Source organism: Enoplosus armatus, chromosome 19 (assembly GCF_043641665.1).
Source record: "Enoplosus armatus isolate fEnoArm2 chromosome 19, fEnoArm2.hap1, whole genome shotgun sequence".
NCBI classification, from domain to species: Eukaryota; Metazoa; Chordata; class Actinopteri; order Centrarchiformes; family Enoplosidae; genus Enoplosus; species Enoplosus armatus.
In genome coordinates, this window is record NC_092198.1 from 12,725,651 (window position 1) to 12,748,750 (window position 23,100).

At 40.7% G+C, this 23,100-nt stretch overlaps 1 protein-coding gene across 1 annotated transcript in view; it reads left to right on the forward strand.

The window, feature by feature from the left end:
• Nucleotides 1-23,100, forward strand: part of stxbp5a (syntaxin binding protein 5a (tomosyn)) — an 84,417-nt gene that overhangs the window by 42,107 nt on the left and 19,210 nt on the right. The window contains exons 5-10 of the mRNA XM_070925641.1: nt 239-373; nt 8,188-8,251; nt 9,177-9,260; nt 18,816-18,939; nt 20,873-20,951; nt 21,683-21,837. Coding sequence (XP_070781742.1) covers nt 239-373; nt 8,188-8,251; nt 9,177-9,260; nt 18,816-18,939; nt 20,873-20,951; nt 21,683-21,837 — 641 coding nt within the window. The remainder of the gene's footprint in view (nt 1-238; nt 374-8,187; nt 8,252-9,176; nt 9,261-18,815; nt 18,940-20,872; nt 20,952-21,682; nt 21,838-23,100) is intronic.

The window sequence follows — 23,100 nt, forward strand, 5'->3', positions numbered from 1 at the left end:
TTTGGTTTGCCACTCTCATCTCGACTGCTTCGACCTGATGGAGTGGTAAATAATCCTCTCAAAGTTTTGCATAATTTGTCTCTCGTTATAATAGGATGTCAAGTGATTTTCGAGAAGCTTCTGTCTCTTGGCTGTCTGCATCTTTCTACCTGGTTTGTCTACCCTTTCTGTTCATCCCCTGTCTGCTCTTTCTTTTTGCTACTCTGTCGACTCATGTCTCCTCTCCCTCTCTCCACAGAATAACTTTCTGCCACCTGCCCTTCCAGAGTAAATGGTTGTACATCGGCACAGAACGAGGGAACATCCACATCGTCAACGTGGAGTCCTTTACGCTCTCAGGCTACGTCATCATGTGGAACAAAGCCATTGAACTGTGAGTGTTGCTGCCCACTTGTCACCCTCTGATGCTGCCTCCCGCTCTTAATGCCCTGTTAGTTCCTTATATTTGCTCTCTTCCTCTTCTTCTTCTTCTTCTTCTTCAAATGCTGCACAATTTAACATGCTGTATAGGTTTTGAGCTATATGGAGGGGTTTTCATCCAAAGGGAATCACTGATGCATAGATCAATGTTTGAACACTCATATCGCCAGCACTGCAACACTGATCTCAGTGTCTATTGACTCACCTTGCAGCACTTAAGTGAGGTGAGGGATGCTGTGTAATCAGCATTTTACCTTTCAAAAGGTTATTGTAGTTTAAATATAATGAGATAAGCAAGAATCATTAGTCAGTCCATCATTTCCAGGCACAGTATCGGACTCCAGGTAGAGAGCGACCTGTCTCTTTGCTGTTTCAACGGATCCGTCTGCTTGACAGGCTCCATTTTGGTTCCCTGCTGTAGAGACTTAAATTATTCACTGGAGCGTTTTGCTTCACGCTTTCCCCTCATCCCCTTCTGTACATGTGTGTGTGTGTGTGTGTGTGTGTGTGTGTGTGTGTGTGTTTGGAGAGAGTGGAGAGAGTGGAGAGAGGTGGAGGGAGGGAGGGGGTGGAACAGGTGTCTGCCGAGATCAGTGTATGGTACACACAGACGTCTCGTCTCGTCGACAGGGCTGCAGGGAAGAAAAGGCGAGAGTGAGTGGTGGGAGAGAGTGAGGAGGGGGGAGAGTGTACGACAGAGAGGAGACGGGAGTGCAATGGATGAGACGGGGCTTTTGCCTGGGGAAGAGGACATGCAGGGAGGATGAGTGATGGAGGAGAGGAGTGGAGTGGTGACAGAGGGATAAATACAGGTAACAGAGGGCAGAACAGAAGATGGTCCAGGAAAGAGAGGAGTCGTGCAGATAAGTGAGGATAGAGATGGAAGATAGATGGAAAAGGTTTCCAATTAGAGAAGAAAGGGCAGAAGAGGAAGGCATGGAGTGATAATGATGAGATAGAGGGCAGATGTGGATGATAAGATAGAGGTAGATACTGGGGCTCTTCTTGACTAAAGGACAAGCAACAACTTCCACTTTTCTTTGCTTAACTCTATTCTCCCCTTTTCTTTTTCTCCTTCACCTTTACAGTACCTTCACTTCACCTTCACCTAGATAAAAAAAACAACCTTCACCATTAGTTCATAAGAATACCTGCTGCCTGTACAGCGAGTGGGAATAATAATTCAATCAACATACAACTCTTGAAATAATGGACTGTATTTATGTAGCCTCTCACTCTTTCTCACATACACTTGACAGCAAGTATGTGTGAAAGGCACTGGTTTTAACCATCATTAACAATTTGGGCATCTTGGTCATGTGGATGGGCGAAGCCCTACCTACTGTGCCATAGCCTCTGCGAAAACTGCTGTAAGGATCTGAACCCCCATGATGCTGTCTATGCAAAAACAAAATTCCTGTTGTTTAAATGTAGAGTGAAGTCATTGTTTTGACCCTGCAAATATACACATTTGAAATCAAGTGAAATATATATTTTTATTAAGAAAATATAAAATGGTATTTTAACGTCTATTTTCTGGTTTGATGGCAAATTATTTTTGACTACATCAACAATAACCTCCGATGGGACGTTGCTAAAAAGTAGATAAGTCCTTTCCAAAACTCTGGAGTTTGTGTTAGAATTAGAAACCCCTCATGCCACTCTCACATCAAATAAAAGGTCACACAGCTTGTAAGTGGAATTTTAAAGGGCCTCAACATCCAATTCTCCCGTTCACAAATTATAGAGGCAGTAAACATTACAGCTAATTCACCACCATGTTGCTCCAAGATAATCAAAATCAAAATCTCCATTTATATTTGCAGTAATACAATGACATGTACTTACAAATTACAAGTGACATACAGTATATTATAGTTTGTGATATTCTTGAACCATATTGACCTGCATATGTGCACTTTCTCACGTTCCTACTCCTTCCTGATATCTTACATCTCCACATCTGCTCCCATCTTTGATCTCAACCCACCCAAAGATCAATTACATACATCATCTGACTTAATGTTATCCTCTCTCTGCAACAGCTTTGTTAAGCCACAAAACTTTCTCTGACATGTTGTTGTTTCCATCCAAACTGCAGCTCTGCGCAATTAGTTTGAGGAAATGAGGTTTTCATATCTTTTGGTTCAGGCCTCAATCACTCACACAGCCATTCTGTGGGAAATTAAGTCTTGAAGATGGCAGCAATGCCAGGAATTGATGATCAAATTTGTTACAGATGCTCTCGGTTTTGCGTATGTGTTTGTATGTATGAGTGCGTGTCTGTGGTTTGCTTTGATGCAGATCAGAGAGGCGTGAGGTGATTCTCTTGTTCTCTCTCCTTCTGTCTCTCTGCCAGCTGTGGGGTTAGAACCTCTGTACCTCTCTCATTGTTCTCTTCTGATGCTGTCATCAGACGAAAGATAGCACTTGATCTAAATTAACTGGAATCAGCGATGTAGCGATTAGTCGAGTGACAGAAAATGTATCAACAAAAATGTTTACCATTGATTCATTGTTTAAATCTGGTTGCTGTTTCTCAAATGAGAGGATTTAGTTCTTCGATCTGATTTATATCACCATACATTGATTGTCTTTAGGTTTTGAACTGTTAGTTGGACAAAATAAGCAATTTGAAAATGTCACCTTGGGCTCTGGGAAACTGTGTTGGGTATTTTTCACAGACATTTTATGGACTAAACAAAATTGTTGGACTTGCAGTTCTACTACTACAACTTGAAATTCACGTCCATAGGTCAGTATCATTAGTGCAACACTACTGTAGTGTATATATGTATAGTCTATGTCAGTATTGTTGTCACTGTCATAACCCGTCCCTTGGGCCATGACAAAAATGGGAAATGGACACGTAAATGCACATAAAGCGTTGCAAAGGCAAAAGAGAGAGCCGCGCTGGAACCTGAGGCTTCTCTATTCTGTGGAGAACTGGGCCTAGGTGCGACTGCAATCAGGCTCCTCAGGCACCTTAAAGACAACATAGGTAAATACAGCAGCCAATGCATCGTGCACACACACACACACACACACACACACACACACACACAAACACACACTCCAGCAGACTAGGCAGGGGCCACCACATCACCTACTGTACATATAGTGCTATTGAAAGAAATATTATTATATAAATATAAAATTAAATAAAGATTTTATATCAAGCCCTGCCTGCTACACCTCTGTTCTATTGTGATTGCTGTAATGAGGCTTGGGTATGGTGTGTACTGGGGTCAGCATCCCTTGGGCCCTGCTATTTGGAGACAAGCTGCAGTGGCTGTGCCAGTGGCCCCAGGCTTGGCCTGGCCCAGTGCTCTGTATGACTCATGCCTCTGTTCCCAAGCTACTGTACTGGAAAGACTATTAGACAAACACATATCCTACAGTACATAACCAACGGCATGGCAGTATAGTTCAGTCAGTGCTATAGGCGTTAAGGACATTGCAGTAAGGCCACATGTGAGTCTGTGTTTATTCATATGCATAATTTGTCTGCATCTATACACTGCATATGCAATAATGTTTATATATCTGTACCTGGCAGCGTGTGTGTGTGTGTGTTTGATTTGATTCAGCTAGATGGTCACTGGCCACAGAGGGCCAGAGAGAAGTGGGACAGGAGTGGTAAAATGTTAACAGCTTGCTATGACACATAGTTCACGTGAACATGTTGGCCTGAGGCCTCTTGTGTCCCGTCCTCTTTCATTTTCTCCCACTCATACTTGTTTGAATTTTTCATGCCTCTACGTATGTTCCACAGTGCTGTGTTTTTATGCAAGTATGAGGTCCTCAGCTTGTACCGCAGTACACTACTAGGGAAGCATTGCAGCGTACAGTATCCTCAAAACCATTTACAGTGGTTCCAGGACCCCAGGCTCCAGGTCTAGGCCCTGTACAGTGACCTTTCCTGGGGGACATTGTTCATAAATTGCTGCTTCTGACTGTCTTCACTTCAGTCTTAGATTTTAGATAAATTCAATCTGTAGCTTGTTCAAACTGCTTCATTACTAAACTAAACTAAAACATATAACCATATAAGCACTGTTTATGTAGGTAGGTAAATAGCCTAGCCAACACTTAAAGGCAAAAAAAAAAGACTACTTCAACCTTTTGGGAAATATGCTTTCTTGCCACTCTCATATCTGTCCATGACATATATTAAGCTACAGTACAGCCAGCAGACAGTTTATCTTTATTAGCATAGAGACAGGATGCAGCTGGCCTCACTCTGTCCAAAGGTGAAAAAATCAGCGCACCAGCACCTCTAAATCTCACTAATTAACATGTTATTTCTTGTTTGTTCAATCAAACAAAAGCCAAAGTGTAAAAGCAACATTTTGTGGCTGTGTGCTGAGCTGTCAGCCAACAGCAAGAGGGGAGCTAATGCAAAAAGCTACTGTTTTGGTCAGTTTAAGGATTTGATATTTGAGTTTTGTTAATTCGTTTACTGAAAACCTCTGCATGTACTAGTATAGGAGGATCAGTATGGCTGGGTCAGCACTTTAATCTGGAATATTTTTTTATTATTGTTTATGCTGGAATACATAGCAATCATGTATGATTACATGAAAAGTCATACGTAACGATGACAAATTGGCCTGAAATATGAGCTTTACATAAACTCCTATGCACACACACACACACTCACAGTGTACCGAGGTGACATGAGGCCACATATGGAATGGGTGTGCTGCAAACGGGCTGTTAAAGCCATGTTGCCACGAAGACACTGTCATGGTGACTGCACTTCTGCTGCCTCCGAGAGTGTCACCCGTGGTGACACCAGATGTTCAGGACTTCACTGTGCATGTGTGTGTCTGTGTATGAAGTTAAGACCTGGAATAGGAATGCTGAAATATACCTGCGCTTTTATTCATACATGCATAATATCAGAAATCATCCCTTTTTTTTTGATTCCCTTATTGTTGTTTATTTTGTGTGTGTGGACATGTAGATGTGCCTGCACTGATGAGATGTTTCCAAATTCAATGAAGTGTTACCCTTCCTATTGCTTAAACATCCTCCCTGCGTCATCTACACACCCACGGACAGTTGCTTTATGGTGCGTGTGTGTGCGCTCAGGTCTTTGTGTGTGTGCTTGCAATACATAGTCACAGCAATGGTCCATTTTCTTTTAATGTGCTGAAGGCATCACTGGGTGTGATGCATATTTGATATGCAAAGTAGGATTTGGAACAATAAAGGTTTAGAACACATGACTTCCTCATGGTTAATTACAAATTGTAAAGCTCTGACTTACCACTGTGTGTTATACTCTCCTGTAGGCTCTTACATTGGTACACCTTTATATAGGCAATTGTTGGTCTGCTCCCACACAAACTATGTATCTTCATCTTGCCGGACAGTTCTCTTCACATTCTCAGGACTTCTTTATGCTCTCAGTCCAGGACAGAAAGTGGAAAAAAGGGCATTTGTGTATTCTGCACCATCAACATGGAATATGTGGCAGAATGACTAGAAACTCAAAGAATGAGTCTTGTTAAATGCTTTTAAATCCAAAATGAAAGAAGTAGAGGAAGATCCCTTAGGATTTCAATGCTTTACTCAACTGACTGCAAGAAATGTGAAATCCTTATTCTTTTTTATTGTATTTTTGTCTCCTTATGTGTTTTCTGCCTGTAACTATGTGTTTTTCTATATGCTGCTGGCCAAAAGAGATTCTTAATCTCAATGGGACTTTCCTGGTTAAGTGAAGGTTAAATAAAAAAAAATTGAAGGTGCCAAAGGGTGAAGAATTTCAAGATTTGATGATGTACCAAACAAGTATTATGTTTTCCATGGGGCATTTAGTCTAATAGCCATGTGTGTTTAACTGTAATAGCCATGTGTGTGTGTGCGTGTGTGCGTGTGTGCGTGCGTGCGTGTGTGTGTGCGTGTGTGCGTGTGTGTGCGTGCGTGTGTATGCGCGCTTGTGTGTGTGTGTGTGTGAGACACACGAAGGACCTTGAAAGACAAGAATGTGATCGACATGGCTGCGAATGATGCCATGAGAATAATGGCATGCGCACAGCCAAACAAGGATGCATAGAAACAAATACAGTAATATGCATGCACACTAAAGCATCTTCATGAACATGTAAAAGCTATCAGATGTTCAGATGTGTCAAATATCAAATGTTCTTGTCCCCAAAGAGATTTTTTACTCTGTGTGCAAAATGCAGAGTCATTAGCAGTACACAGGCAGGAATGTGTGGTTACAGGAGCGTGTTGAAGTAGTTAAGCTTGTTGTTTGTGTGTGTTGGTGTGGGTGGGTTTGTGTGTTTGTGGCAGAGTATGGATGATTTTTGGGAGCCTGTCTGCGCTCTGCCCATCCTGCCTCTGTTGCCATGGTGATTCCTTTATCTCTAAACCTGAACATGTATTTGTGGACTTTGTGGATGTGTTCATGTCAGATTTATTTACTGTATAACAACAGGTTTTTTTCAACAAAACAGATTTGTTATGTTGGTCTCGCAGGAGAACATAGAGTACATTGCGGATAAAATCCTAAAACAAGGGGGAACAAACCACGCGGGACAGGAGGGCGAAGCTTTTATGCGTACAAGTTGCATTGTGTAATTCAGCAAGAGGGTAATTGTTTGTATGTATGTAGGGTTGTACAAACGGGGTGGGTGTTAAGATGTGTCTTAATTGTGCCAACATGCAAATGTGTGTGTGAGTGTGTGTACATGTGCGTGCGTGCTGCTGTGGACGGCTGTTAGCTGAGAGACAGGCAGTGAAGGGGGATTAGATAAATCAACAGCTCCAGCTGCAGCAGAGCTTAGGTAATAAGGCTCCAGCACAAACAGGCTAAATATAGAGACAACTGACTGACTGACTGCCTGCCTGCTCACTAACTGCTACCTTCTAACACACACACACACACACACACACACACACACACACTGCTGTAGATGTTTTCTTTTTTGACCCTTTGCTTATGCTCATATATTCATGCAGACATGCCTGGCCAAACTTTAAAAAAATTAGTTTATATTAAACCTCTGCTTATAGATTGTATGTATTTTGATTTGAATATACAGAGTTTTTATACTATGTATTATCATCCGCATGTCACAGTCAGACTTTAAGATGAATAAAAAACTCTGTACTGCTAAGACATGGGCCAAAACATAGACTTTGCTCAGCCTCATTTTATTTACATTTGGTTGCAGCTCCTTCCTCTTCTTCTCCTTGTCAGGCGTCCCTGCCCTTGCTCCCTGGTATTGGGTTGTGTTTCAGGCTCTAACAGTCATTCTTTTTCAGCTGTGACCTTCCCTGGCGCGCCTCAGCCCACATCATCTCTTTAAGACAGGGCAGGTTAGGAAATTTCTGCAGCCACGTGGCCCACAGAGAGAGGAGATTTGACATAAGGCTGTCTGGAGGGTAAAGCACAGACAGGAAGGGGCAGGCGAGCATTTTGTCCTGTCTTCTCCGCTGACATGCAAATGGACATGCACGCACATACACACAGCCATTGGGGACTGCCTGGCCTGACAGAGCCATCCATCACAACCTTAAGTAAGCTTATGTCTTTGAACAGCCTTTTAGAGCCTAGGAGTGACTGGCAGCTCTGTCCTCCCTAGCGGACCTCTTCCACAGGTTCAAAGACACTTGCTTCCCACCTTAACCCTCTCCATATATCACTATGAACTGTATGTCTATTGCCTCGTTTTGATTTCTGAGTAGTGCATCACAGCTTACAGAGGAAAACCACTCCCTATATGTCTCTGTCTTTGTCTCTCTCATAAGGTCCTCCAAGGCTCACCCTGGACCAGTTGTCCACATAAGTGACAACCCCATGGATGAGGGAAAGGTAAAGGACACAATTCTTTTTAAACTTGCAAATACACGCAAACTCAAAAAACATATTATTACATTAATAATGTATGTCATTCTCTCTCCTATACCAATCGCACAGAGCAGATCCATAAACAGTATCACATTGTGAACAATCACTGTAGTTTCAAAAGCATCTAGTCCCAGATAGGACCTCACAAACGGCAAGGTTACTTTGTTTCTTTAGTGACAATTAGGTATTTGACGTTGCAGTGAGTATAGACGACCAGGAATCTGGTCGTTTTTTTTAGTGTTGTGTCACTTGATTATCCAATGATCCCATCAGCAAGTTTAAAAGAAATGCACGATGTAAATTCTCCAACTAGTAGACATTTAGATCCACTTTAAACATAAATGTTAACTTAATAAAAACGTTTTTTTGTTGTGCACCATTGTGATTTGCTCAGCTTTTTAAACAATGTGAGATAAGTAAGGTGACTGGCCGAGGCACAGCACCCTCTCATATATATTCCACTTTACCTAACTTTTTTTTACAGAGAACATGCTATGTGTACTATATGATCACAAATAAAACTGTGTAATTTCTATTGCATAGATAAAATAGGGCGCTTTATATCCAGTTGATCTGCTTTAGTGACACATTTTTTTCTTTCGAAGTATTGAGAGTGGGTGTTTCTATAAATAAGTCTTCAGAATAAAAGAGACTTACACATGTTCTAAAAAAAAATCTTTTTGCATTTTCTGTTATCATCTCGTGTGAACCAGGGTGGGCAGGTTTCTTCCTCAGCCCCCTTAGTCTGCTTACACCCGACTTCCTTTCATGCTGCGCGAGAATGTCAAATGTATTACTTCTTTTTCAACCCATCATGGGGTCTATTCTATCTCCTCTCTGTCATCTCTCCTACCTATCTCACTGACTGCCTGTCGCTCTTTCTCTCCAGCTTATAATTGGATTTGAGTCTGGGATCGTAGTCCTGTGGGATCTGAAATCAAAGAAGGCTGACTATCGCTACACTTACGATGAGGTAGGCAAATCTCCCCTATTTCCTTTCTTCTGTAACAGCTTTCAGTCATTCCTCCCACTTCTGATCTACAGAGTATGTTTTAATACAGAAACTGGGAATTAAATCATATATTCATGAGCTGAACTGTATACAGTTGTGCATAGTGTGTGTGCCTGTGTGTGTTAGAGAGTTTATTCCTAGAACAAACTTAGAATTTTAGATAACTACAGCTGAGAAGGCTTGTGAGTTGAGAATGTGTGTGTACATCACACACAAACACATACTGTACACAGATACACACCTGAGTGCTCCTCTCTCATGTGCTGATGATGGTCCAAAACAAGAGTGCTGACGGGAAGGAATAGGACTTTCTACTTCCTGTTTCATCTCAGTAGGATAGAGGGGGACATAGGAAATAACAGCTCGAATGTGCTGTTTAATGAAGATGAAGCTGAAGTTTGGTGGTTTGCCAGAGGAGAGTTTTACAGCCAAGACTAACTGGACTCACTAACTGGATTTGTGCTGTCCACAAACGAGAAAAGAAGAATAAAAACAGTCATCAAACTAATTCCACAGAAGAAAAGTTTGACATTTTGGGAAATACGCATATTTTCTTGCTTGCCAAGAGCAAGAGAATTGATACCACTCTCATGTCTGTACACTAAATATGAAACTACAGCCAGTAGTGGCTAACTTAGCTTAGCATAAAGACTGGAAACAGGTAGCGACGCCTAGCCTGGCTCTGTCTAAAGGTAACAAAGATGTCTTTTTGGCTGGTGCTACAGTCGCAACTGAAGAAAATATGTTTTTCACATGAGTCTTGCCATTTACAAAGAACAGTTTGTGAAATGCATGTTTTAACAATGTCATGATTTATACAGTAGAGTGCCATGTGTTCGTGTCTCCAGAGTGAGGTTGCACAGTGATTGTGCTTGCATATTACGGTTGTAAAAAAGGGCAACATTTTGTAAAAGGTCCACCTTTTTAAAGCACTGAGTCATGTTGCTTTATTGGCTTCCCCAGAGGCAGAAGTGTGTGTGTCTATAAATAAATGAACAATAAAAAAGAGACACACTGTCAGAGCTGCTTGGATCCCCTCTGGACCTGGCATGGTTCAAACCTAGAAACCTGTTATCTCTAACCTGATTGGTTTTTATGCAAAATATAATTTCCACTATTATCGATTGTTTTTAGGATCTATTATAGATATGATAAAATGTGTGACAGCCTGTGGTTTTTTGGATATTCAGAATATCTTGGGCCCATTTACATTTACTCTATGTATTTCTGCTTGATCCGAACACAGTCTGACCTCCCACAGTCCATCATCTAGAGTCTTAGTGGGAACTGAATAAGACTATGAATAGGAGTTCTCATTCATAAACTTGTCATTGAGGTTTAAGCCAACTGAATGGTTGTGGGCACACACACACACATGCACACACAGTCAACGTGTACATGGTCATACAGTGGTGTCCGTAGTGCTTAGACACGGAGCCAAACCGGCTGTTAAAGATAATGAGATTATTGCAACGCTCATGCTGGTGCTCACCTCATTGGCAGTGGTATGTTGCTGTAAGCACGCTGAGATAACAAGAGTCACTGAGGACTACGTAGACACAAAAAGGAGAGTGGATTTTGCATGTTCAGTATGTACCGATCTCTCTCTCTCTGTCTTTGCCTTTGCTCGGTCTCCGTCTCTCAGATAAGCTAATATCCCCCCGCTGCTCCCAGGGCATTACAGTCTCTAGTATTGAATCTCCCAAGGGAGCTCATCTCTTCTCCCCAAACCCCTACAGTTACACATCTCCAGAGACTGGGGGGGTTGAGTGGGCGAACCTTGGGGGATGAGGGGGGCTACTGCTCCTCATTTTGCTCGCCATGATTTACTCCAGCAAAGCCAAAGAGCCTGCAATACACGGCTAATACATCCAAATGGTTTAAAGTTTAATTTGGCCCCAGACCAGCCTTCAAGGGCGTTGAAGACAATCCTTCTGCTGTGCTGCATCATTGGTGAAATGTGGTTGTGATTGCGCCATGACTTTTCTAATAGTACTGTTGTGGATAGGGCTGTAGCCAACACTAATTAAAAGGACTAAAGTGCAAGTGGTTTGGGAAATGAACACACCAGGGCTTTGTGATAGTAAAGTTGGTGATATGGACAAAATTAATCTTAATTGATCTTGACATCACTGAGTTGTAATACTCATTTAAGTAAATGGAATAAAAAATCCCCAAATCAATCAAATAATAGTTAAATTATTTTATATCACAATTACATTTTTTGTGTTTTACACAAAAATACTACATTTTCAAAACAATTTCTCAAGGGAAATCTCCCGCTGTAACAGCTTTGAAAATCAAACTCATTTGGAGATGAGGATTTTCAGCCACTGTAACTCAATATGAGAATTTTGTTACTATATTCAAACCCAGCCGGTCAAAGCAGATGACCGCCCACCTAGAGTCTGGTTCTGCTCAAGGTTTCTGCCTCTTAAAAGGAAGTTTTTCCTTGCCACTGTCGCCAAAGTGCTTGCTCATGGTGGGAACTGTTGGGTCTTTGTAATAACATTATAAAGAGTCGGTCTAGAATATATTCCACATATCTGGTCTTGGAACTTACTTTTTTAATGTACGACATTTTGTCAGTAGATATTCACCAGATAAGATTATGTTTATTAACTTAATGTACTGTTCTTGAATTTCTCAGAAAGGATGATATGTACCTGCTATGTTATTTAAGCACTGCTTCCATTTACAGCTGAGAGGGCTCTTTAATCTTAATTTGTTTGGATGCCATAAAATATTCATGGCATCATCTGATTGATGGACTCTTTTCAGGTGATGTTTATATGTGGTGTTGAAGCTGTTTGACAAATTAATTTTACCTGATGAAGGTCTATTGACCCAAACATAGTAAGAGTGCAGAGAGTTATGTATACAGGCCTGTAGTATGTGATGGAATGGCAATGGCGTAAAAGCATACTTGAACAGTTATTTGATGGGTTTTGCTGCCTTGATTAGGAATTATGACAGAGACAGTGAAGGCTGAACTAAATGTCCAACATCAGGATGGTTGCTATGGGAACATGGGTCTATTTTGATGTGAAGATGTAGAGGTTTTGCATTGCTTAGCTCATTCCTGCCATTAAATATATATCTAACATTGTAAGCCGTTGATATGGCGTGGATTAGTTGGTACAGTTAGAATTGTTTGCAGTCAGTTGCTTACATCATGAATGATGATATGTATAGCTTCTGCAAACAATACTGTATTGTGAAATAACTTTTTACAGCTATCAAATCCATTGCAAGCTATTCATCCTGTTGTGCACTCTTTTTCCTGCTGTGCACTTTCATTCAAACACTACTTGCCTAGAAGCTTGCTGCCAAGTATCAAAGTTGTCGACTGAAATGAACAAGGAAGCTTTTCCTCTCCTTCTTTTAAACAGCATAGTAAGCCAGCAGACCATGCAGTGATGTTTTCAGACTTTGGAATGAGCATGTCTTAAAGTATATTTTAGTTTTGATGGAAATTTGTGGGTGAAAGGCAGTCTATGGTCTAGGTTTTCAAGGGATAGAGGTAAATGTTTTTTTGTGAGTAATGTCGGTTCCTGTATTCTTGGCACATTTTTTAACGATTCTTGTAAACTTCCTCACACAGAGTCAGCAAGTAGGGTGCACATAAGGGAAATAATGAAATAGTTTTGACTGAAATGAAGGCAGCTTTTGTTAGTTATAGATGCTGTCAAACTGCAGAAATGTCAGCAAATCAGGGAACTTAACCTGGCTCCCAGACAACAGCAAAGTTTCCGGCAGAGTTCAGACAAACGACGGCAGAGGCGATAAAACTTTTGTTTTTACAAGCTCTCAAAGAGCTGAGAGAGCATGCCTTCCACTCTGTGTCTTTCAGTGGATTGTGTATTATTAGCTGTGGATCAGCAGTATGGGTTTCCAGTGAGCGCTAGCCAGAGAGCATCCGTCACCATGACCCTGCCGCACTCTGTTCCTGTCTGACTCAACACCTTGGTCCGAGTCCGGCCCTGCCGAACGGCTGATATCACAGCCAGATCAGAGTTTCTACTTCCCTCTTTCCCCTCCTGTTTGTCTCCTGGTGGCTTGCTCAATGGAGGCATGGATGTTTTTTTTTGTTCTGATTGTTTTTCTTTTTATATATTTTTTACGTACTTTGCCTCATTGTTCCCACCTTTTCTTTCCTTCTATTCCTTTTTTTCTATCTCCTTTTCTCTCTGTCAAGTCATGGAAAGGGACGAGCAGTTTGTGCCCAAAAGCCCAGTAACTGTGTTGCAGATATTGTTGATTACATCTGGTGTGACTGTGATAACCCAGAAGTGTTTGTGCACACGTACAAGCGTGCACAAATGCAACCCACTAAACAAAACACAAAAAACTGAGGGGTAAAATGTTTGTTTCCTTTTGCCTAGGAGCAAGCCACAATTATTATTGAATAAGAGTTATTATTGAAGGCCAACAATAACACAGTAAAAAGTGCAAACCTATTCCCTCAACTAATAAGCATTAATTACTTAATTTCCAAAAAAAGGTTGAACTGCTTTGGCTGTGGAGAATTTGTTCTATTAACATATTTTAACACCAGAATGCATTTAGTAAACACCTATTTTTGAATGCTGGAGGTTCAATTAGATTTAAAACAAATTAGTAGAATTTTTTTTAATTAACTGTAGTTCCATAGGTTGTCCATACAGGACATTACATTGCCAGAAAGAGGTTTGTGAGGTATTCTTTTTGATGGACAGCTCATTTGACTCTATTTGACATGACCTCATGCAGTAAATCCCTCCCATCTAGTTGTCTAAGAAGATTAAAAGCGAATGCTACAGATTATTGGCAAACTGTATCTGACACAAGTGTGGCTTCATTTGGAAGTATTTCTCCCCCCTCCCCCCAAGACCTGTTGAGAATACAGACGAATAACTTTACTATTCAAAGCTGATGGGTCATTTGGCAAGTCTGGCACGATATCCATTAGTGGATAGGATATAATTCTTTATATGACTCAGACTCTGTGGGGCTGTATCCATCACGACGAACCGGATGTTACGCTTCATAATACTAATGTTGTCGCAAGAGTCCTTGTTAAAAATAAGGGATTTCCACACACTGGCCTGGGAAGAGGTTTGTTGATGAATTTGTTTTCCTAACAAAAATAAAGATGCTGGAGGGGTTTTGTGATGTTTTTAACCACCTCAGTCACTCTGTAGTTCCAGTGCTTTGGTCTAGAGTGAAATATCTGAACCATTATTGAATCTTTTACGTCTTCTTTAGCCCACAGGATGCTAGCACTATGTAGAACATTCATGGACTGCTGGTACTATTATATAGATGATGAATATGAATATTAACATGTAGTATATATATCAATTGATTGGACTCTCGTCTTCGCAGTCATTTTGGTCATTAAAAAAAACAATGCCCTTTAGTAAAAATAATCCAGGCACGATGCACAGCAGAGTATACAACTAAAACCTATAAAAATATGATGATTGCCTACCATGAAAGCAGTCTGGCAGTCCAGCAATGTAATGAACAAGACTGCAGCCATGCTACAGCTCAGTGAGGCTGAACTCAGACACACCAGTGCTTTGAGCTAATTGCCAACGTCAGCATGCTCACAATGACAATGCTAACAAGCTGTATAATTAATTCACCATGTTCACCATCTTTGTTTAGCATGTTTGCATGCTAACATTTGCTAATTAGCACTAAAGACAAAGTACAGCTGAGGCTGATGGGTAGGTCAGTTTTGCAGTAATTTAGTTAAAAACCAAAGTATGGGACAAATTCAACTTTTGACCTGATGAGATGATGAAAATTCAGGTAATCAGCTATTACATTCAGACCTGATCACAACTACTTTATTTGTAATTTAGGCAGATCAAAGAGTTAATGCCTTTCGTGACCCCCCTGACATTTCAGCTAGCACCACCAGTATGTCAAGATTTCAACTTGTATATGTCCTGGAACTTGTATATACCTACAAAGCTAAAGACCAAAGTCTCTATTGTACTTTGAGAGTTGTAATAACATAGCATTTTTTCTTGCTCCAATCATAACCGATGATGATGCATCATCTTTTTTAATATAGAAAAAGTCTTAATTGGTAAATAGAAGCCCAGGGGCTTGTTTCTTTCAGGGCTTATATAATAACCGCAACACAAAAACAGAAACAGAATGGATTTCATGTTCTAATACAAAAAGGGATTGCTCTATGGAAATCACTGTTGACATACTTGCCCCCAAATGCTTGTTTTTTAGATTAAGCCTTTTTTGGTTGAATGTTTTTCTACTTGAGCTGAATTGCCATTGCTCTGAGAGCCCCTGTGTGTGTGTGTTTGTGTGTGTGTGGGTGGGTGTGTTTGTGTGTGTGTGTGTGTGTGTGTGTGTGTGGGACTTGAGGGCAAAGCTGTCTGTGTCCCAGTGTGACACGATACTGGCAGAAGCTATTCTAATTAGGGCTGTGATATGCATGTTTATGTGTATGTCTATTTTCCTTTATCAATCTCAGTTTGTGTGTTTGTTTTCGTCTTTGCCGTGAATTGTGTGTGTGTGTGTGTGTGTGTGTTTGTCTTTGTATGGGGACACACTTTCCCATGTGTGTGACTCTAATACGTGTTGACTGAATTCTCTCATCCCCCAAAGACCAATCAGTGAAAACTGACCTAATGTAATAAATCATGAAATTAGTCTTTTTAATTGGTATTGTTTGATATGATGAGTACCATGTGTTTCAATTACCCTTCTCATTTTCCAATTAAGCACAGTGCATTGTTCCCTGTTGGGACTGTCACAGCGAACAATGCACTGATAGATTTCTAAAATTCAGTCTGCTGCTGTCAAAGCATTTCTGAATGGGTGAATGAAGGCTTTCTCTCATACAAGTGTGAGTGTGTGCATTTTCTTGAATATCTGCAGATCACATCCTTTATCTGCACTGCAGTCAACATAAAGAAAAAACATCTTAGACCCTCCACTCATTATCTGCACTCATTAATATCATCTTATCATCTTTGTTAAAACTTCTTTCATCTATCCCTAAATAAAATGGGAACAGAACCTATCAATCACTCCCTATGCCAACTTCAGGTCCCAGTGTCTGATTATATGTCTAATTATTCGTACAACTTACACAATGTGGGATACTTCACTTCAGTTCCAGAGCGTGGGATGCTAAAGATCTTACAGAATCGGAAATTAGTTCACACCGCATTCAACACACCTGCTGTAACTACGTCCACGCCACCTGGCACTGCACACCGATGAATCACTTCTGGCAACATATCATTGACAAACTGCATCCCACTATCCCTGTCACTTTGCCTATCAGGACTCACATCCGCCATCAGCTTAGATAAGACACCTAAGCCATTACTCATCATGGCTCTAATTATTTCCACGAAAACAAACAGGAAATCAAGAAACCCTCAGCCAAAGAGAACACTTGAAAAAAGGATTGTAGGTTTTCGAACTTTCGTCATGTTTCGTTCTTGTGTCTGTGGGAGTGAGAAGGAATTAGTCATCAACTGTGTAACGAGATAATGTGAGTCTGTGTGTCTATGCAGCATGATGTCACATAACCATAGCGCTGTCTCATCAAGCTCTCTGTGACCAGGAGGAAATCCCATTGAAAAAAAACTAGAATAATGAGACCTTTGAAATTCTCAAGGCAGTGCATTCCACAAAAAAAAAAAACACACCTCAGGAAGGATTGTTTTTTTGGTTTTACACAAGGAGTTTAAGGTCAGGCCATGCAAGACTGTGTTAAGGATTACATACTTTCTCGGCAACCAAAGGTATGATATGAAATTTACATTTGTTGTGGTAAGTACATCACTGTTGTCACATGAGCACGAGCCGACATTGGTTCCCCACATTTCTCATTCAGCTATTTTCTGAAAAACCTGACACGCAGCACCGCTTATGATTAATGACGCACTGAAGGCAAAATTGATGTACACTTAAATAAATAGCAGCTTCAATTGGAAGAGATTGACTTAACCTGGCTGTGTGCTCGCGCCGGCATTGACAGCGATGTAATCATTCATTTCAGATGTGATGTGTGAGACAAGGAGCAGCATTTTGGAGACGAGGCGACGAGGAAAAAGCTGTTGCAAGTTCACAAATAATACGTGGATCTTTAGCAAGATTTGCAAAATATTAAACAGGGCAGGGTGGAGAGAATGTACTGAAGTGAGCATGACCAACAAGCCCTTTTTTCAGAAAAGGCTATACTCAATACTAACCCTCATGTGAGAGAATATGTCCAATCATTGTCTCTGAGAGAATATTTTCCCTGACAGAGCACTTGGCTTGTGGTGGGTCATATTACTGATGCTGCAGGTGTTCTGATATGAACATGCCCCTGGGTGAAAATTCATGTGACAAGCCTCGTTAAACTGCTTTGGAAGCTGTTGTGAGGTTCACACAGATTTGGTGCACGTCATCATATTTACTTAATGTCAAAACGTTTGCTGGGTTTAATTATGAGCTATGAAAAGGGCATCAATAAGCAAGGTTGCCCTTTACTGGCATACTTTGGTCATGATGTGTTTGTGTTTTCCATGATTGCTTGTCAGTAGATAAATCATTGGAAGCCAGGCTTACAACAGCAACAGGAATGACGAGGACAAAGAGGATACCATCTCTCAAACTCCTCCCTGTCTGTCGTTATTCTTCTCCTTATCTGTTAACTTGAGTTTTTTACCTGCGCCTTTGTCTTGGTTTTGAAGGCCTAACTCAAAGATCGCCTCGTAAACTTGCCCCCTTTTAGCATCAGTAGGTTTTCCAGTGAATACTGTAGATGTTACAATTGTGACTACTTTTATTTCCTGTTTAAAAGTTGCAATTGTTTTTGAACTCCCTTGTTTACTTTACCTTAAATAGACATAACCGAGAAACTGAAATTATTTTGTTTGTGATACTGTATTCTCTTTCAACCTCTCTGCTTCTTCTTTGCTTTTTGGGTTAGCAAGACAGACTAATTAAATACTTTTATTATACCTTAAATCAAATCAATCAATCAATCAATCAATCAAACAAAAAGTGTCGATAAGACTCCAAATGACACCAGGTGAACCTGAATGCACCAGATCAACTGTGTTTCAGTTATATTGAGCGTTGAAGACAATTTTCCTTCCCTCGAGTGAATCTGTGCCTTTATGAAATAGAATTCTTAAATTTATAACCGTGGTAATAAAACCTTCCTCCTGGCTTTCCTGAATAAAGTGACCAATCCATTCCCGCTTTTCTCCACATTCAGCAAATGGTTCATATAAAAGCTTCCTCTAATATATGCATTTATGCCACAGGAAATGCTCTGAAGTCAGGGGCCAGACTCTTTTATCTCGCTTTCACCATCTGTTCAGGAGTATATAATCCAGAGTCACGGGCGTTTAACCCACATGAACATTGTACCGTGTACCGTATGGCTGTGCTAGTGCAACAAACTTGTAGCGTAAGGGAGATGGCGGCATGTGACGTTTCCTCCTGCTGAACCACTGACCCCCCTTCCCTTGCCTCCTGCATGTCGTTTCCTAGGCGATCCACTCAGTTGCCTGGCATCACGAGGGCAAGCAGTTCATTTGCAGTCACTCAGATGGGACTCTGACCATATGGAACGTCAGAGGACAGGGCAAGCCCATACAGACAATCACCCCACACGGTAAGGAGGCGAAAACACACACACACTCACACACACACACACACACACACACACACACACACACACACACACACACACACACACACACACACACACACACACACACACACACAGGGGCTGTGTCCAAAATCACTCCCTAATTCACTCATTTATGTCTCCCTATATAATAGACACTCTCTAGTGTTCACATACAGTGTTCCTTTGTGGGAATTCTGGGAGGGGACTACTACTGTATATAGAAGATGAATTTCATTTCTGTGACTTCAAAAAAGGTAGAAAAACATATGAAACATGATTCCATTCTAACAGCTATTGGTCAATTTGGAGAGCAAAACTTTCTTAAATAATAAAAAAATAAAATAAAAAAAAGATTCAGATAAAACATGTGGTTTAAATACATCCCAAGCCAAAAAATATGCCTGGTATATATGTCATGTTTTCAACCCTGCTTTTATCATAGAAATTACATAATGTCATTTATTTCCTGCTATGTTTTTAGTGTTTCTCGCATCTGTCTTTTTACCCGGATAGGAAATAAGAAAAAACTAAATCTTGCTTCAAAGAATCATGTTTATTTTTTAACAATGCTTTTATCGTAGCTTCTTTCTTCTCTATTTGACCTCTGACCTCAGGCCTCTAAAACGTTTTCAAATGAAACAGTCTGAGACAAGAAAGACAGAGGGATTGCAAGTAGACATTGCTTTGTATTGATGCGTCACAAGCAAAAAGGGTTGGGAAACAAATAAATCAACTTGATTCTTCTTACCTTAAAAAAGCCACTGATTCTGCCTGGTCTGATTACTTTAGGGTCTTAGAGTATAGTAAGTTTTACAATACGTGGAACCAGTGCCTTCAGCCACCTCTGTCATTCACATGAGCCAGTCTATACTCATCGAAGCCATCCCTCAAGAGTCTCCCAGCACATGGCTCCCTCATCATTCCCTCATTTCAGGATTATTGTCAGTTCAATTATGTCCTGCCTCTGTTTGCTTTGCTTTCTGTCTGCACACGCATACATTAGTGCTGGCCCTCTGTTTATTTCCTGCAGAAAAGCAAGTCTGCTCTTTTGGAGATGTATTTTAATCCATACTCCTCTTTCTCCCCACACACCTACTCACCCCACGGAGCACTTTGACAGTTCACCCAGATGAAGGGCCTGAAAGAAATAGACTAGAGTGTGTGAGTGCAACAATTGGACAGAGAGAGAGAGAGAGAGAGAGAGAGAGAGCACGAGAGTTAGAAAGAGGAACAAAGAAAGGAATTAAATGAAAGGAAAAACTTCTAACCAGTTTCTCAAGCTGGTTTTGTGTGTAGGGGATTGTAGAAAGGATTTCACCACACAAGGTTTTTAATTAGTTGTTTCTCCCACTGCTGCATACATAATTAGTTTGGTATTTAATGGGCAATTATGCAAATTCCTTTGACAGGTTTAAGTAAGGCTTATAAGTCCTTCTTTAATTGTCTTTTAGATATCTGTTATTTAGATGTAGTTATTAAAAGTAGTTCTTTATTATACAGACCAGCCTTGTATAACCTGCCTTAGGGCTCACTATGGCTCTTCTGTAATAGCTGAGATACATTCAGCCACTTATTGTGCATTCTGATACAAAAATATGCCCAGGTAGACACACACACACACACGGTGAATGTGCAAGTTCCCTTCACATGGATCTCCCTTGAGGTTTGAATAGACTGATTCTGTTAATCATCCATGATCGTCACTCCTTCTTTGCATGTCCCTGCCCCTGCATTTGTCTTTCTCCTCTCTGATGAATAGCTTTTTGTTATTGTCTGGCTACTGTTCAGAGCTGCATTTTAAGTGCAGCTTCTGGGGAAAAAAAGAGAAAAACGAGATGACAGGAGAAACATAAAGAGAGGAGGGGAAGAGGGATGAACTGGCAAACTAAAGTAACTTCTGTTTGTTCTATTTTAGGAAAACAGCCCAAGGACGGAAAGAAGCCAGAGCCTTGTAAACCCATTCTCAAAGTGGAGTACAAAACCACTAGAAATGGGTAGGGTCTCTCTCTCTCTCTCACTTACACACACACTTACACACACACACACACACACACACACACACACACACACACACATACACACACATTTACACACATGTGCACAGGCTGGGGCATGAATGTGCTTAATTATACACAGTTATGGCAATCAGGGTGCATCAAGGTTATTTACAGCCTTTAAAAGCTGTTGCCAAGGCAATGTGAGTAAGAAAGGTGTATGTGCCCAGAACTTATACGTAGTCTTTCGTCAATCCAGCAAAACCAACTATTTCTCAGGCTACAGGTTTTCCTCTCTGGCCATTAGGTTGTTATTAGAGTTATACTACACTCTAAGGTGTGCTAATATTAAAATAATGTAATGAAGAAAATGCCATAGTGTATTTCTCCAATACTTTGTCCAGTTACTACAGTAAAAAGGTCTTTTGATTTGGGCATTTTTTAAAGTTCATTTACAGTCAGATAAACATGTCGTTTCACCAGTCAGTTAACTGGTAACGTAGCATGAAGCAAAACAGTAATCTCATATGGTTAATTTGACTTGTGTATTGATTTAGAATAGTGGCAAATCTTGACCACATCTACAGTGAGGAGATGTTCTGATATATGGTTTTAATGCACATCTGCAGACCAAGCCAAAAGTAGTGTTTTCTGTGCTCATGCTATAAATTGTGTATATAAAAAGCTAAGGTGTCTGTGTGTGTGTGTGTGTGTGTGTGTGTGTGTTCCAGGGAACCCTTCATAATCCTGTCTGGTGGTCTGTCCTACGACACGGTGGGCCGACGGCCTTGTTTGACGGTAATGCATGGGAAGAGTACTGCTGTGCTGGAGATGGACTATCCTATAGTAGACTTCCTCACACTCTGTGAGACACCGTACCCTAATGGTATGTTTGTGGATGTGCTCATATGGCGTGCGCACATCTGAACATTATATTTGTATGGGAATTGTGCTCCTGTCATCAATGCATTACACACACACACCTTTCTGTTTTTTAATCATGTCGGATTGCTTGCCCCTGTGTTAGTGTGTTTCTGTAATAAAATGAAATTTCCCAAGGGGAAGGATCCGATTCCACTTTCATTATCCGACACACAGAATATTACATTTTCATTTCATCTCTTTGTATGCAATAGCATTCCATCTAAATTAAATTATTATCTTATTTTCTGTATCGAGGAGTCAACAGCTAAAACAAGTCAGAGCTGAATGGTATGGGATCCTGTGTGTATGTCATCCAGTATGTAAACTCTGGTACAGCGTCATCTGGCACATATACAGTTTCAGGAAGGATTAGTTAGTTATGTAACAATGGTGACTTCATTTTTGTCACTGGCAACCTGATGTCACCACCCGCTGATTTAATCTGGTAATGGACATTACTGTGTCTTTGGATTACACAATACATGTCTGGCTGATAACATGCATGTGTGCACGCTTAGACCAGCGTTAATGTGTCACGGAGGTTGATAATCCATGATGATGTGGCTGCAGATGATGCAATGTACCTAAATGCAATGTGCACACCAATGTGTTTGAATGGGAAACAAATGGCAGTATCGTAACACATACAGTTACAGGGGCAAAAGTTAGCAGAGAGGTACAGTATGCAGACAAAGACAAAGAAAGAGGTGAAGTACAACTCATAAAAAGAAATACAGTGTAAGCCATTCACACAGTAAATTAGATTTGATCCTAAGGTTGGAGGTTAATTCGTGACCTTGGTAATAGCAGTTTGACAAAAGAAATTATCACAACACATACTCGGTTTTTCTGAGGCTTTCAGCCACATCTCATGGTCTTCCTGAGATGACAGATGGGAGATGGAGTTTTCTCAGTATTGCTCAGTAAAGGCAAAGGGATGAAAAATAAAGACACCGTTACTTATTTGCCATTCACATCCTTATTTTCAACTTTGTCTTCATCATAGAAGTTTTCTTTCTTTTTTCGTTTCGCTGATTGCCCTGTTTATAATTAGTTTATATCTTTAGGTAAATCAGCAGTGAAAGTGGCCATAATTACAGCTGTTATTTTCAGCTCCCAAATGCCAAAACTGACAGACAGAGAGAGATACTGCGCAGTGATCTAGAGTTGCATAACGATTCACAAGAGAATGTGAATCACTTGTAGACCAGCGGCAGGGAAGTAA